A 14,521-nucleotide genomic window follows, 5' to 3' on the forward strand; every position below is an offset into this window, starting at 1 on the left:
TTGAAAGGGCTCACAATGATTGTACTTTATTGATGTGTTACAGGAGGTAAGGACTTTCTGCTTAAAATATTTAAAATTTACATGTGCACACAAACATACACAGGTTCCCCCACCCGTGGGGAAGAGCGAGATGACTCTGAATAAAGGATGGAGGAGAAGAAGAGGGTGTAGACAGAGGGCTCTTGACCCCTACAGGGGCAGCAGGATAAGGAACAGAGTGGGGCAGAAGGTGGGTTATTAAGAAGCATCTTGCTTACTGACATGAAGCCACGTGCCCAGCGAGAGCACAGATGAGGCCTCATTGGCGTAGAGGAGGCCCTTGGAGGGCAGGCACACGGTGCCCAACTAGCCAGCCAAGGCCAACGTCCCAGGGGTAGGGCGGAAGTGGGGTGGCGTGCACAGGGCACCCAGCCCAGGCCTCTGCTGCCCCCACCTCCCTCCCCACCCTCTGAGAGAAAAGACGGTTTGGGCCTCAGCCACCGACTGACGCCGTTACCGGCAGCGTCTCCTTAAACTACAGAGATACAATGTGTATCAACAGGGTGATCGCTTCTGACCCACTGAGGCAGACAGCTAGAGGTGCTGCATGGGCCAGAACCAATCCTACAGTATCTTTGGTTTGTGGGTTTCCTTCCCGACTTGAATCCTCCCTCTGTCCAGCCTCCGGGGTGGGCCTCAGGGCTGGGAATGGGCTGCTCGATGGCCCAAGGCCCAGCCTGATGGCCCTTGGAGGCTGGGGGTGCTGCCCTTGCCAGCCGCAGGCAGCTTACTCACTGGGGTGCTGGGACTTGTAGGAGAGGATCTCGGCAGCCAGCTGCTGGGGGTCCAGGAGCTGCGGGAAGCGCCCCATCACAGCCTCCACCAGGTGCGGGGGAAACACACCACACAGCTTGGTATACACGCTGGCCTGCTCCTTGGCCAGGCTGCCTGCCCTGCCCCACGGGCTCCTGCCAGCCCCTGGGCTCTGCACTGGGGGCTCCTGAAGGACTGGTGTGGGTGGGGGCAGTGGGTACGGTTCAGACCAGTACTCTCGAGGTGGAAAGGCAGGGGGCGGGGGTGGGTAGTCGGCAGGGACACTGAAGTGGCCAGCACCCATGGCCCGGCCAAAGGCAGAGAAGGCCGCAGTGGCTGGGAGCTCAGATCCATAGGGACTGTAGCCCGTGTACGGGGCTCGGGGTGGGCCCGGCTCACCAGGGCCTCCTCCTCGAACCCCCCAAAGTTCTGACATCTGGCTCTCCAGGGAGCCAATGCCCGAGTCCAGGCAATCCTGGGAGATGTACGGGAGTGAGTCCAGGGTCTGCGGGAGCCAGTCTGTGGGCCCGAAGCTGCTGCCACTGCCCCCGCTAGGTGCGAGGCTCCTTCCTGATGGGGCATAGGTCTGTGTTAGACCCTCTTGGCGGGACCCTGGGGATGCCTGGGCCCCCAGCTTCTTCCCATCCAGGCTGCACTGCTCACTCTCTGTTAGCAGAGAGCTGGACTGGGATGAAGGTGAAGGCCGCCGGCCACTTTTGTCCTTGCTTGGGGCCCTGGGGGGTGAGAGGAGAGCATTGGCACGGAGCTCATCTGCCACAGAGCGCTGGGGGCAGCTTGGCCGCTCTGGGTGGAAGAATCGGCACTTGATCCCATAGGTGCATTTCCTCCCTGGAAGAGGAATCAAGAGGGACTCTAAGCAGGGGCACTTCAGAACCAGGGGTGGCACAGGAAACGGGGTTGGGTGGTCCAATGGTGGAGGTCCCCAAGAGGAAAACAGGGCACAGGCAGACAGGTGAGAGGAAGGGCAGGAGTGAGGAGGGCCGGGGAGGGCAGGCTGGGTTCCATACCATAGGGACACGGCTGCTTCCTGTGCTCCAAAGTGAGTGGCTTCTTACGCAGGAAGTTGTCCAGGCTGGGCCCGTGCCGGCCCAGTGGGTCATCAGGGGGCATAAACCTGCAGAGGGTGCAAAGAACTCTCTGGATGTGGGAGCCATGCAGGGACTTCTAATTGTTGAGAAGGGGCCAATGGCAAGCCTTGCTGGGAAGAACAGGAGAGTGACATCTAAAACTGGGGCCTGTCCAGGACCCCCCAAAACTGTTCTATGGGTGGGATCATACCAAGGGAGCAGAAAGGGATCCCCGGTCTAGAGGGCCACAGCCCATGGGCACCTTTAGGGGAACTCCCTCTCTGAGGTCGTCGGGGGATGGCAGCCCGCACCCACTGGCCCATGGCCTCTGCTCAAGAGATGCCATGTTGGTTTGTAGAGAGGCCACCTGGAACCATCAACCACATCCCCTCATAAGTGCTACGGCTCTATCTCCCAAATTAGCCACTCTCTCCACCCCACAGCCTGCCTGGTGCCGATCTGATTTCTCCTATGTGGTGAGCTATCTGTCTCACTCTCAAAGCTGCCTGGAGCCAAGACCGCAACCTCTCATGGCCACAGGGCCCCGCAGAGCCCAGCCCCCAGCTCCACCCTTGCCAAGGGCATCTCTGGCTTCCCCTGTGGACCCCAAGTCTGTCAGGGCCTCTGGGAGGGAACATACTTGTCATTGACGAAGGAGTACATGAGCAGCCGCTCCTCGATGAAGCGCTTCCACTCCTGCCGCTCGCCTTGGAGGTCGCGGTACGTGTCGTTGGAAACCACTATCCCGTCAGACTCGTAGGCCAGCTTCACAATGAATCTGTCGTCATAGCACACCACCCGCTTGCCACCCACGCGTCGTGACGGTGTGAACACCAGGATCTTCTTCTTCTCCAGTTCCCGCAGGATGTGCTGGTCTGGGAGGTGACAGGGGTGCACACAGGTCAGGGCCCAGCGGGACCTACAGCCAGGCCTACAGGGCTCCCTAACCTGCTGGCAGCCACGTGCAGGAGTGGTTAACGCCAAGGTCATGGGGGCAAGAACTAACTCTGCTGAGGCCTCTTCCACGCCGCAGCCCCTCCCTTGGCCTGGCACAGTTTGCTGCCTGAAGACCAAGAACATCTGAGCACAGGTGGCAGGGCCTGCATGGCAGAGGCTCCAAGCACAGAGCTGGCCTTGTTCCTTTTCTCCCTCTGGACATTAGGCCTGTTCAAGCCAGATGTGGTCTTGGCTTTGGCTTTCATCCAGCCTGTTCTGAGGGGTCCGTGAATGAGCCGCAGCTTGCTCTGGGGTGGGAGAAGTATCTTGGCTCTGTCCCTTGCATTGCCAGGACAAGGTCGCTAAATCCCATGGTGGGGAAAGGTCAGGCCACTCACCATGCCCCACCTGGGGAACTGCTGGGACCACAGGGACACAGATGTGTGGTGCAAGTGGAAAGGGCCCCTCTTCCTGGAGCCTACAGTCCCAGACAGGCTGCCCCCAGATCTCAAGACTTCTAGAGAAACTGATTCAGTTTTTACCTCCAAAGGCTGGGGGCTCTTGCAAGAACAGTGGTAACAGCTAACATACACTGAGCATCTACCATGTGCCAGGTACTCTTCTCAGCACTTACCATGTGTTAACTTATATGACCTCATGAGGAAGGCAATGCTGTCAACACCCCCCACCGACACCGACCCCATGTTTCAGATGAGGAGCATGTGGCTCAGAGGAGGGCTAACAGAGGTCCCTGTCCAGGCCAGGGCACCAAGACGGGGCAGAGCCGGGATTCCAACTCTGGCTGTCTCGACTCAGAGCCCACAGGCTTAACCACTATGTGGCACTGCCCTTCTGCCACTGAGGATGTTGAAAGAGCGACCCGCCCACCAGTAGGATGAGGGAGGGGCTCCAGATCTGAGTCAGAAGACTGGACAAGATGACCTCCAATGACCACCATTCAGAGCAGGTTGCTAAGGACAGAAAAAACTGAGAAAAGAAATGCTGGTCCCTGCTTGAGTTCTAGAAGTTGTATGTCACTCCCAGAGGGTCTCTCTTGGGGAGAACCAGGGCTGCTGGGGCAGTAAGACCATCCCACCTCCAGAGGCACCACTCACCTGTGATGGGCACATCGGGCCGAGGCTGCTCCTTCCTCCAGGATGGCACAAACACTGTGATGTCTGTGTGGCCCCGCTCCAGAAACCAGTTCACCGCCAGCAGGATGCCCCGGCAGGAGAAGACCTCCTTGTTCCCATGGCTGGGAGGGAGAGAAGGACAGGGTTAGCCCACACTGATGGCCAGCCTGCCACCCCCTAGGCCTGAGCAGGAGGAGGGAGGTGGTCACGCCCCACCCCTGCCCTGGCTTTGGTGGTGGTGGTGAGCAGTCCCTTCCCCTTTGGAGTCACCAGCCCCTTCCCCTTTCCCCAGGGCTCAGGCCCTGGCCCTCTGCAGGTGGGGCCCAAGGCCAAGGCCTCCATTCCCAGTGCCAGTTCCCACAGCTCCAGGATGGCCAGGCCCCGCTGGGACTTTCCCTGAGGCCCCATCTCCTGAAAGTGAGGAAGCGCCCAGGAAGCTGGCAGCACTGCTCCCCACGGTGGGGGAGGGCCAGGCCACTTGCAACACACCTGGGGGTGGGGGAAAGGTGCCGCGAGACTTCTGGTTCCTGCCCCACCCGGCGAGCTGCCGGGACCACAGGGACAGATGTACACATGCACACTGAGTCACCACCCCTCCCTCGCCTCTTGCAGCGTGGGTGGGGGCGGGGAAGCACCGGCTGGGCTGACCGAGGAGAAACCAGATTGTTCCGGATTAAAGTTCAGTCCTCACACACACCTCAGGGGCTGGGGCCTGAGAAGGGCAAAGGGGAAGGGGCTGGCGACTCCAGCCTTCAGCATGGGACAGAAAGCGCCGGAGTGGAGCAGGCTCCCCAGGAGCCTTTCAGTCTGAAAGTGAAAGGATACTGCTTTTCCTCCCAAGATGGCAATTCTCCCAAATGCCTCTTCACCCCAAGGCAGAAAGACCGTCAGGAAGATGCTAGGGGACTCTTAGCAAGGACAGCTGAGTAAGGCATGGGCCCTGCCTTGGTCTCAGACGAGGCCGCGCCCCACCCACAGGTGGCTGCACCCAGAAGGAAGCCTGGCAGGGCTCCTGGGCTGCCGCAGCTCTCCGTTCCTCTATCGGAAAATGGGCCCAGCAGTCTGCAGCTTCCTTAAGAGGGGTCAGTCAGTGGGACAGCTTTCCTGGTGGCTTCAGGCCAAAGATGGCCTGCAAAGTAGGGGTTCCAACTGGATTTCCTGAGGGATGTGGGACTGGGGCTTGGGGCTCCCAGGTAACACTAGGTGTCATGGAAGAGCTCCTAGGACCAGCAGCCCCACCTCTCACTGCCCCCTCAGTGAACAGCTTAGACTCTCATATTTGGCAAATAAAACAGAATAAATGTTACGCAAAAGAGGCAAGTCCAGGGCCAACCACATCCTGTGGGTGTCTTTAATGGGAGTGGGGGAGGTAAGGGGTGATAGCTGGAGCCCTAAGAGAAGCTAGGGAGGGAGGTGGGGCAGCTGGGGGCCATAGAGGCTGTTTGGGGGCAAGGCTGGGGCACCAGGGTCTGAAGGTCTCTAAATTGTAGGGGAGACAAAGTCCAGCCCAGGGCAGCACTCATCCTCCCTTGGTTCCCGTGCCACATCTGCCAGCCTGCTTATAATAAAAGTTCCCATTTGCTGAGAGCTGTGAACCAGGCCCTGTTCTAAGTGTCTAACACTGAATCATCAGCAAGCTTGTGAGGAGGGCACTATACCATCATCAACCCCTTCCCTGTTTTTCAGATGAAAACTGTGGTCCAGAGAAGGCAGCTTAGTCACCAGGGTCACACAGCAGTTAACGGTGGAACAGCGATGCAGGCCCAGGGCCTATGCTTATCACCACCCTGTATACGTCAATGCTCAGGCAGGTATGAAGGCAGGCACAGACCCTGATCACAGGGAATGAGCAGGGATTCGCAGGCACCGAGCTCCCACTGGCGGCCAGATATATGGCTTCATTCTTACAGGGCTTGCTACCGTGAAGGAAAGGAAGGTTACCTGGCTAGTGGTAAGAGACAGTCAGAACTCGAACCCAGGTCTGGGCCACTCGGTTGCCTTCCTGTCTCTAACAGAAGATCCAGAATTTACTCGGGAGAACAAAGCTCCCAAAATTGAGTTTGAACAAAGTGTGTAAGTGAGAGACAGGTGGCGAACAGGAGAAACAATGCCACTGGCAAACTCCTGCTCTTCCTTCAGAACCCTTGTGAGATGTCACTGCCTCTGAGAAGCCTTCCCTGACCTGCCACGATGGGTCAGGTCCCTGGTCTGTGTCTTCACAATGCCCAGTGCTTCCCCGATCACATCACCCACCTTCCCTGGGCCTTCTGCCCTGCCTCTCAAAACCATGGCAGCTGGGTCACCCCAGGCCCGGCTCCTTGTCTCAGGTATGCAGTGTGCGCATGTATCCGCCCACCTGCCTCCCTCCGGGCACATGATCCTAGGCTAGTATCTTGGAGCATTGGGAACTAATGGGATGCCAGGGCTCTCAGGGCAGTGCACTGCCTGTAGGCACTGAAAATCTTGGCTGGGGACAAGTCGGTTCTCAGCAGCCCTAGCACCTGAATATTCCCTCAGCAGATGGAAAACTGATCAGTGGGCGCTATCAGAGCCCTCCTCCTGGTAGAGCACATGAGGCCTGGAGTGCCCCCCTACAGCTAGCTTTAGTCTCTTTCACTGCACTGGAGGAAGCGCTGCTGGCACAGGAAAACCAGACATCCCTGCCCCCACTCCAGTTCTCTTTGCCTGTAAGGTCAGGGTCCCCCAACCTGGCTAAGCAGACACTGATAGGATGTGTGTGTAGAAGACTCCAGCTAGGCTGCTCCTGCCCCAGGACAGAAGGCAGGGCTGGGCCAGCCTCCCCAGGTGAAAAGATATGCCTGGGCTGGGCCTGGCGAGTGGAAAAAAATTCCCTTAGAAGGAAACAGAGGTGAATTTCCCCATGATTTGCATATGATGGGGGCTAGCCCGCCTGCCCCTGGGGAGGGGGGGGTGGCCAGGCAGGAACCGAGTAGCAGCTGAGACAGGAAGTTTGAGGCTGGAATTCCCCTCCTGCCACTACCCCAGCTCAGAAACCCCCGAGGTGGGTGCATGGCTCTGCTTCTCAGGAGCAGGCTCCTCTAAGCACCCCTCATCACAGCCCCTCCTCCCATGTCCCTCCTCCTTCTGGATACAAACACATGCTGCACACGGCTGCTCCCAGGGCTCGGCCGCTCCTGGCCCATACCTCCAGAGGAAGGAGTCACACAGATCCAGCCTAGCTCCTAGCCCAGCCACATGAGGCTGGACACTGAGAGAGACCCCCTCTAATCTCGAAGCACGGGCTGTGACCTGCTGCCTCTTGGCATGGAAACTGGATTTTCTCAGCCTCCCACCCAGGCTCAGCCCAAGTCAGAGAGAGAGGAAGACTGGCCTGAAGGTGACAGAAGGAGGGAAAAGGGCTCAGCTGCATGCCTGCTGAGCTGGGCTAGGGCCAGCTGGACAGTGAACTTGTCCCACAGGGGCCACAAATCAGGGAGGGCAGAGGCTGATGTCATGCCAGCCTCGGGCAGCCCACCTAGGAGCTCCCTCAGGGCAGCCAGAAAATCATCCCTTCCCAACCCCGTGTCTGGGGTCTCCCCGTCCATGACAACAGGAACTTTTCCCTGTGAGCCATCCACCCAGCACTGACTCATCAGCCTGCCTTGGAGGGAACTGGGAAAAAAGTGGGGCCAGACGGTGGAGCCTGGATTGATGGGAGAAGTCTGGGTTTCCCAAGGTCAGCAGCAGCCCTGGCTTCCCTCTCTGCCCCTACCCCCCCAGCCCATTCCTGTGCTGGGGGATGGGGGTGGGAGTCACTGGGGGCTGAGTCCTGGCTCTGGCCGCGGGGAACCTCCAGAGACCGGTCCAGCCCAGGCTGCTTCAGCTGAGTCAGTAGGGATCCAAGTTGCAGCTTGCCTGAGGCCAGAGCATCATGTCACCTGCCCACAACCCATGTAAACCTGGACCCAGCCTTGAGGTCGCTCTTGGACAGTCGCTGGACCTGTTTTCGTGGGAGCCCAGGTCTGAGACAAGAAGGCCTCAGAAGCCCAGCCCCTGAAATAATAACAACAACAACTGCTACTACCACTACCTACTACCACTACCTACTACCACTACCTACTAGCACTAGTATGGTTCCTGAACGCTTGCTCCTCTCCAGGATCCGCACACTCCCTCCTCACAACACCCACCTGAGATCAGGTTCCGAGGACTGAGTGAGCAGCTGCCCACGGGCTGGTCCCCTTTACAGCCCTGCCTCACATTACAGGAGAGGAGTGGAGACACAGTGCTGGCCTCAGGGAGGGACCCACAGCGTAAGGTGAGCTCTGTGGACAGAGGGACCTGGGCTGGAACCCTGCCTCTGTCACTTACCAGTAGCGTGACCCTAGCCTCATAAAAGGCTTTCCCTCCCTCTAGAGCAATCCCTAAGAAGGAAGTCACTCCTTCCAGCCCACCAGAGCTGCACAGACAGTCATCCTTCCATGTGTCCTGGCCACAGGAGAGATGCGAACCTCATGTGTCCCGGCCACAGAAGTGACACTTACCTCATGGCCACGTTGCTCCCATCGATGACCACTGGTCTCAGGTCGCTGCCCTCCTTGTCCTCTTCTGAGAGTGGAGGCTCCAGGTTGGGAGCCTTAGGGGTGCCACCACCCCGCGGGACTAGAGGGAGCTGAGGGCAGGGGTCTGGTGAGGCCTGGCGCTCCCGCTCGGTGGCTGTCCCGTGTTTCACCAGCTCGCCCAGCACCGTGTTGGTGTCTGCCTGGATGCCCAGCTTCTGCAGGACGCTGTGGATCTCCGTGGATGAATAGCCCAGCTTCCGGAAAAAGTCCACCTTCATCTGCAATTCCACGGCCGAGGCCTCCTCAGCGGCTGGCTCTTGAGCCGGCTTGGGGGTGCCCTGACGGCTGTGGCTGTCCTCAAATTCCCACAGACTCATGGTGGGGCTGGCTTCCAGGACAGGTTTCTCTCCACAGGGGCCACTCATAGCTCAGACTCCTGGAAGGCACCGCGCCACAGCTCCTACTGAACAACCAACAGGGTTAGGGACGGTGAATAGCGCTCTCTCCCACCTTCCCTCCCATCACCACACCCAGCAGGATGAGGGATTGGTGGCACTACACACTACATCGTGTTATTAGTTCAGGTTGTCCTCTCAAAAGCTCTCCCAGCTAGGCATTCCCATTCCCATTCTATAAAGGGAGAAACTGAGGCACAGACATTAAAAACTTGCTCAAGGTCATCCAGCTGTTAGCTGGTGGCTCGAAGATCGGAACTTAGTCTGAACTAAGACTGGAACTGCCCCAGCTGGAAAGCCTCGAACCCCTACGCCAACCCAGGGGACCCAGAAGGCAGGGACGGGGCTCTCAGATGGAATCCTGGGGCTGGAAGTGCGTTGCGGGGCCCAAGGCTTCCCCACTGGGGCCATCACTTTCGCCCACCCGTCCGGCACTCAGAGCTCAGGCCCAGGCAGCGCAAGGCCCGTGGCCGGACTCCCGGAGCCGGGGAGGGCAAGTTTCCGGGGTGACCCGTGGGGAGAAAAGTTGCTGGAAAACTCTGGTTGGCTGCCGGGAGCTGGTAACGCCGAGGCTGTCCCGGCCCGAGACCCGCGCTCGCTCGGTCCCCGATCCCGATCCGGACCCTGGTGCTCTTCCCCGGCTCTCCCAACTTGGGCTAAGTTGGAGGGGTCCTGAGGCCCGGCGGGCCGGGGAACAGGACCCCGACCCTCCCCTCCCCTCCCCTCCCCTCGGCTCGGCTCGGCTCGGACCCCGCCGGAGCGCTCCCTGCCGCCTCCCCGCCGAGGCCCGCGCCCTCCCCGCCGCGCCTCACCGCGCCGTGCGCCAGCAGCTGCTGGCGGCGTCTCCATGGGGCCGAATCCCGGGGGCAAGGAAGGCGGCGCCTTTATATGGGGCGGCGCGCGGGCAGGTGGTGGTGAGGCGCTGACGCGGAAGCGGGCAAGGGGCGGGGCCGTCGCGGGAGACCGCCCCGGGGGCGGAGCTTCCGCGCCCCTTCCTGCTCCGCCCCTCGCGTCGCGGCCCCGCCCCCGCGGCCGCCGCGCGCCGGACTGGGCCCACGGGGGTTCAGAGGCCTGGGGATGCCGTCTCAAGGCTGCGGCGGCGACGAGCTCCGAGCGGGACACTGAACGGCCCGTATGCGCAAGATAAGCACGGACTGAACCAGGTACACGCACCTGCCGGGGACGCACTGACCGAGGTGCGGACGGCGGTACCAGGACAGGTAAAGCCGCGAACACTCGGACCTAAGAACTTGACAGGTACACCCTGCCTGATGAAGCTACCTACGGCCAGGTGCGCATCGAGTGAATCAGGTACACGGAGGTTGGTCCACGCACCTTGGAGGGCAGGTCCATGGTTATAGACAGGTACATCCAGACAGGCACTTTTCAGATGGAGTCAGGCCCCCTCAAGACACACTGTGCTTGAAGCCGTCACACAAAGGTGGGCCACCCCCAGGGCCAGGTACACTTTTCCTGAAATCTGTACCTTACTAGGACCGAAAGGCAGGTTCAGTCAGCAGATGCACAATGACCGAGGCAGAAAACCAGGCAAAAGAGGGCCATTTACCCCAATCAACACATGAGTGTCCACACAAGAATACTGTCACCCACACCGCAGAACTCACTGAGCGCCCCCACTGGAGGAGCACCCTTGCTCCATGAAGATGCTTTTAGTTTCCCAAGTCAGACCTGATCCCTCGCATGAGCACAGCACTTTACAGTATCTACTCACGGGCTTACAGACAGAGGTCGTTATGCTGATGTTACCCTTGAGAAATTCTGCAAAGGCTAAACTGCCCCAGCTGGAAAGACTCAAACCAGGATGGAGAGCTCCTATTCCAGTGCTCCTAATATTTGCTATTTTGTGAACCACGGGTAACTGAGGGCAGAGGGGAGCCTGGCTTCCTATGTGTGTGTGTGAGAGAGAGAGAGAGAGAGAAAAAACACAGAGCCCACACGCTGGAGGACAGAGCCGCATGCCACCAGTGCTTACTATGTGCCAGTCCTTTGTTACATTCTCTCTACCTCATCATAGGCATGTAGCCTATAAGTGCTAGTGTTATAATAAATACTTGTTTATTGTGAAAGACACAACTGTACATGTACAGCTTAAAGAATAATTGTAATAATAAAAAAGCCATGTATCCATCACCTAACTTAAAAAATAGACCAGTGCCAGTACCTTGAGGCCCTCTGGGTGCTCCCATCACAGCCTCCTGCCCACATCCTGAAGAACTAGTTTCCTGAACTTTAATTGTGCTAGTCATTCTCTTGCTTTTTCTTGTAGTTTTGCCACCTCTGTATGCATCCCTAAGTGGGATATTGTATAGTTTTGCTATTTTTTACTTTGTGTAAACGGAATCATTCCATAATTATGTGACTTCCTTTTTCATACAGCATTATATTTTTAAAAATCCATTTTGATTGCCTGCATACCTGTAATTTATTTTACTACTGAATAGTGTCCCGTTTTATGAATATACCACTGGTTACTTATTCATTCACCTGTTGTTGGACGTTGTTTCTAGGATTTTTTTTCTATTACAAAGGCTGCTTTGGATATTCTTGTATGTATCTTAATGGAATTGTACAGTGGAGGAAATGGATGTTCAGAGATTCAGAAAGGTGAAGTCACTTGCTCAGGCTCTGGGGGCTGGTGAAGCTGGAACTCACATAGCTCTCTCCAAGGCAGTCCATCTCCCCATCCACACCTGCTTGTTTGGGAGGCCACCAAAGACCCCAGGGAGGCAGATGTGTGCATCTCTATCTGGACCCTGAGGCTGTTCCTCTGGGCTTGCTTGCTCCCACCTAGCGGTGTTCCTGCTTTGGGGTCATCTTTGAAGACCCCAAAGTGTCCCCTTCTCTGTGCCCCCCAGACACAGCAGCTCCAGGGGCTTGGCAACCCAAGGAGAGAGGAAACACAAGGCCCCCTGCTGCATGCCAGCTCACATCCCATGCTGGGCACCTCACATGCTTGCTGTCACTTCAGCTGAGTGCAGTGTCGGCCGCACCCCTAACCTCACAACAGCCCCTTTTACGATGAGAAGAGCTCAGTTATGTTAAGCATTTATTTGCTATAGCAACTACCTTTAAAATAGTAAAAACATTAAGTGATGTGTCCAGGTTAATCATGATAATGACAATACTAATCAATCACAGAGATAATGCCTCCCATTTATAGAGTGCTCACTGGGTGGCAGGCACCAGCCAGCGCCTTGCAGACACTTTCAGGCCTCTGCTCTGCTTCTTCCTTGGTTTGGAGTGCCCACCCAGCTGCTTCCTAGCCAGTTCCATTCATCTTTTGGATGATGTCACCTCCTCTGTGAGGCCGGCCAAGACTCCTTTGATGCTGGTTGTACCCTCCTAAGTGTCCCCACAACACCCTGCCTATGTCCCAACGTGTTAGATTGTCTTTGCCAGCCTGAGACCACCTCTGGAGCTGCAACAAGACCAGATTCTGCTTCTGCTCCCAGACCCTCTGCTGCCCAGCCCTGTGCCAGTAGGAGCCAGCAGGACTAGGCGATGAGTCATGCTGCTCCCTGCCCTCCCAGAGAGAGCCACAGTCTCGCTGTCTTCCGGCTCTTGCTACTTCCCAAGAAGCTGACTCTCTTCTACAGAACCCAGGGCTTCTTCGGGGAACCCCTGCTCCATTTACAGCTGGATTTTGCAAACTTTGGCCCTAATCCCCAGGAGTTCTCTGATGCCGAGCCCACACAAACCCCTCTGCCTCTCGTATGCCTGTCTTGGCAGCTGGGCTGGCTAATTTCCTTCCTGGAGCCTGCCTGGCCTCCCGCCATCTATCTGCCTGTGCCCAGCCAGCCTAGGTGGGTTCTGCAAAGCTTGTGGACTGGTCACTGCCTGAGGGTGGTGGGGGGTTGGGAGATGAGGTTGGAGAGGGAAAGGTCCCAGGAATGACTTTGGCTTTCAGTTGTTTCACTGGGCAGCTCAGCCTGGAGAGGACCTGGGAACTGGGCTACCTCTGTAGAAAGGCTGGGCAGGCTGCCCTCAAGCCTTAACGGAGTGGCTGCTGAGGTGATGTTTAAATTCAACAAGGCCTCCTAGAAGTGAAGAAAGGACCAGATCCCTCCCATGTTTGAGACTCCTGGTATATTTCTTTTTATTTTTTATTTTTGAGACGGAGTCTGGCTCTGTCGCCCAGGCTGGAGTGCAGTGGCGTGATCTCGGCTCACTGCAAGCTCCGCCTCCCGGATTCACGCCATTCTCCTGCCTCAGCCTCCCAAGTAGCTGGGACTACCAGTAGCTGGGACTACAGGCGCCTGCCAACACGCCTGGATAATTTTTTTTGTATTTTTAGTAGAGACGGGGTTTCACTGTGTTAGCCAGGATGGTCTCGATCTCTTGACCTCGTGATCCGCCCGCCTCTGCCTCCCAAAGTGCTGGGATTACAGGCCAGAGCCACCGCTCCCGGCCAGACTCCTGGTATATTTCAAAAAGACATGTCACAGCAGGGCTACAAAAATCAATGTATATTTTAAACGGTAACTGAACAAATTAACTCTTTTTTTTTTAAATCATGCACTCAAATGCGGTGCAATATATTTGGACTATTGACAAGATAATTGGAGAACTTGTATTAAAAATACATTATTTCCTTGGAGAGATGGCTGATTTTAGGGCTGGGACAGGGAAAAGATGAGCCGGGAGTGTGTTGTGGTGCCGGGGAGTTAGGAAGTGTTCAAAACACGAAAGGATGGGAGTGCATCAAAGGGATCCAGGAGCCAGAAGAGCTCCCTATGGCCAAAGCTGGAGCAACTGAGCAAGGGAATAAATAATAGGATAATATTGAATTATAACCCAAAGTATAAAATAAATATTTATACTGATATAAATAATTTTTTTGTTTTCAGAGCCAGGGTCTTGCTCTGTCACCCAGGCTTGAGTGCAGTGCCGTGATCATAGCTCACTGTAACCTTGAACTTCTGGGCTTAAACGATCCTCCTGCTTCAGCCTCCTGAGTAGCTAGGACTACAGTTGTGCACCACCACGCGTGGCAACTTTTAAAAATTTTTTTGTAGAGATGGGGATCTCGCTATGTTGCCCAAGCTGGTCTTGAACTCCTGGCCTGAAACAGTCCTCCACTTTGGTCCTGCAAAGTGCTGGGATTACAGGCATGAGCCACCATACCCAGCCCTGATGTAAATAAATTGTTCAATCAATAACCTACTGGGGGAGAAGAGGCAAGTCTTCCTTACAGAAGAATTTCCAATAATGAATGCAGATTCTTTCTCCTCTAGGAGGTGGAGCTTAATTATTCCTTTCCCTTCCCTTTCCTGTACACTGGACTCAGGACTTGCTTCTAAATAATAGAGTAGGGAAAGAGAAGAATAGTAACTGTACAATGGAGAAACCTGCAGACACCACTTTAACCCAGGGCTCAAGGTTAACATCACCAGTGATAAGTCTAGTGGCTATCATGTAGCTAACCCTGCCCCCTCCACACCATGCCTTATGACCAGAAGGATACTTCACCTCTGTGATATTCTTTCTAAAACTCCATAACCCTGGAGAAAAAGATCAGACAAACCCAAATTAAAGGACATTCTCCAAAATACCTGACTAGGACTCCTCAAAAC

At 56.4% G+C, this 14,521-nt stretch overlaps 2 protein-coding genes across 4 annotated transcripts in view; one reads left to right on the plus strand and one right to left on the minus strand.

Annotated features, from left to right (window-relative positions):
• ZC3H12A (zinc finger CCCH-type containing 12A) lies at nucleotides 1-9,862 on the minus strand. 3 transcript variants are annotated; one of them, XM_009252400.4, is made up of 6 exons: nucleotides 9,740-9,862; nucleotides 8,455-8,932; nucleotides 3,932-4,071; nucleotides 2,521-2,755; nucleotides 1,821-1,927; nucleotides 1-1,641 (listed from the first exon to the last, which is right to left on the minus strand). In XM_009252400.4, the coding sequence occupies exons 2-6, from the start codon at nucleotides 8,895-8,897 to the stop codon at nucleotides 767-769; spliced, it is 1,800 nt and encodes a 599-aa protein (XP_009250675.3). In that variant the 5' UTR covers nucleotides 8,898-8,932; nucleotides 9,740-9,862; the 3' UTR covers nucleotides 1-766. The 3 variants fall into 3 exon arrangements, with proteins under 3 accessions (XP_009250675.3, XP_002811080.3, XP_054411138.1); XM_002811034.6 differs by having other exon boundaries at nucleotides 8,455-8,935; XM_054555163.2 differs by lacking the exon at nucleotides 9,740-9,862 and having other exon boundaries at nucleotides 8,455-9,699.
• LOC129058006 (uncharacterized) overlaps nucleotides 9,281-14,521 on the plus strand; it is a 24,781-nt gene continuing 19,540 nt past the window's right edge. Inside the window, exons 1-2 of the mRNA XM_054549402.2 lie at nucleotides 9,281-9,841; nucleotides 9,908-10,218. Of these exons, the coding sequence (XP_054405377.1) occupies nucleotides 9,281-9,841; nucleotides 9,908-10,218 (872 nt within the window). The remainder of the gene's footprint in view (nucleotides 9,842-9,907; nucleotides 10,219-14,521) is intronic.

Source organism: Pongo abelii, chromosome 1 (assembly GCF_028885655.2).
Source record: "Pongo abelii isolate AG06213 chromosome 1, NHGRI_mPonAbe1-v2.0_pri, whole genome shotgun sequence".
NCBI classification, from domain to species: domain Eukaryota; kingdom Metazoa; phylum Chordata; class Mammalia; order Primates; family Hominidae; genus Pongo; species Pongo abelii.

Coding starts and splice junctions, on each gene's coding strand:
- ZC3H12A (XM_009252400.4), bottom strand. CDS start 8,897: ATGAGTGGCCCCTGTGGAGAGAAACCTGTCCTGGAAGCCAGCCCCACC. Junction 4,072..8,454: donor GGGAGCAACGTGGCCATGAG/GTAAGTGTCACT, acceptor TCTCCCTCCCAG/CCATGGGAACAAGGAGGTCT. Junction 2,756..3,931: donor GCCCGATGTGCCCATCACAG/GTGAGTGGTGCC, acceptor GTCACCTCCCAG/ACCAGCACATCCTGCGGGAA.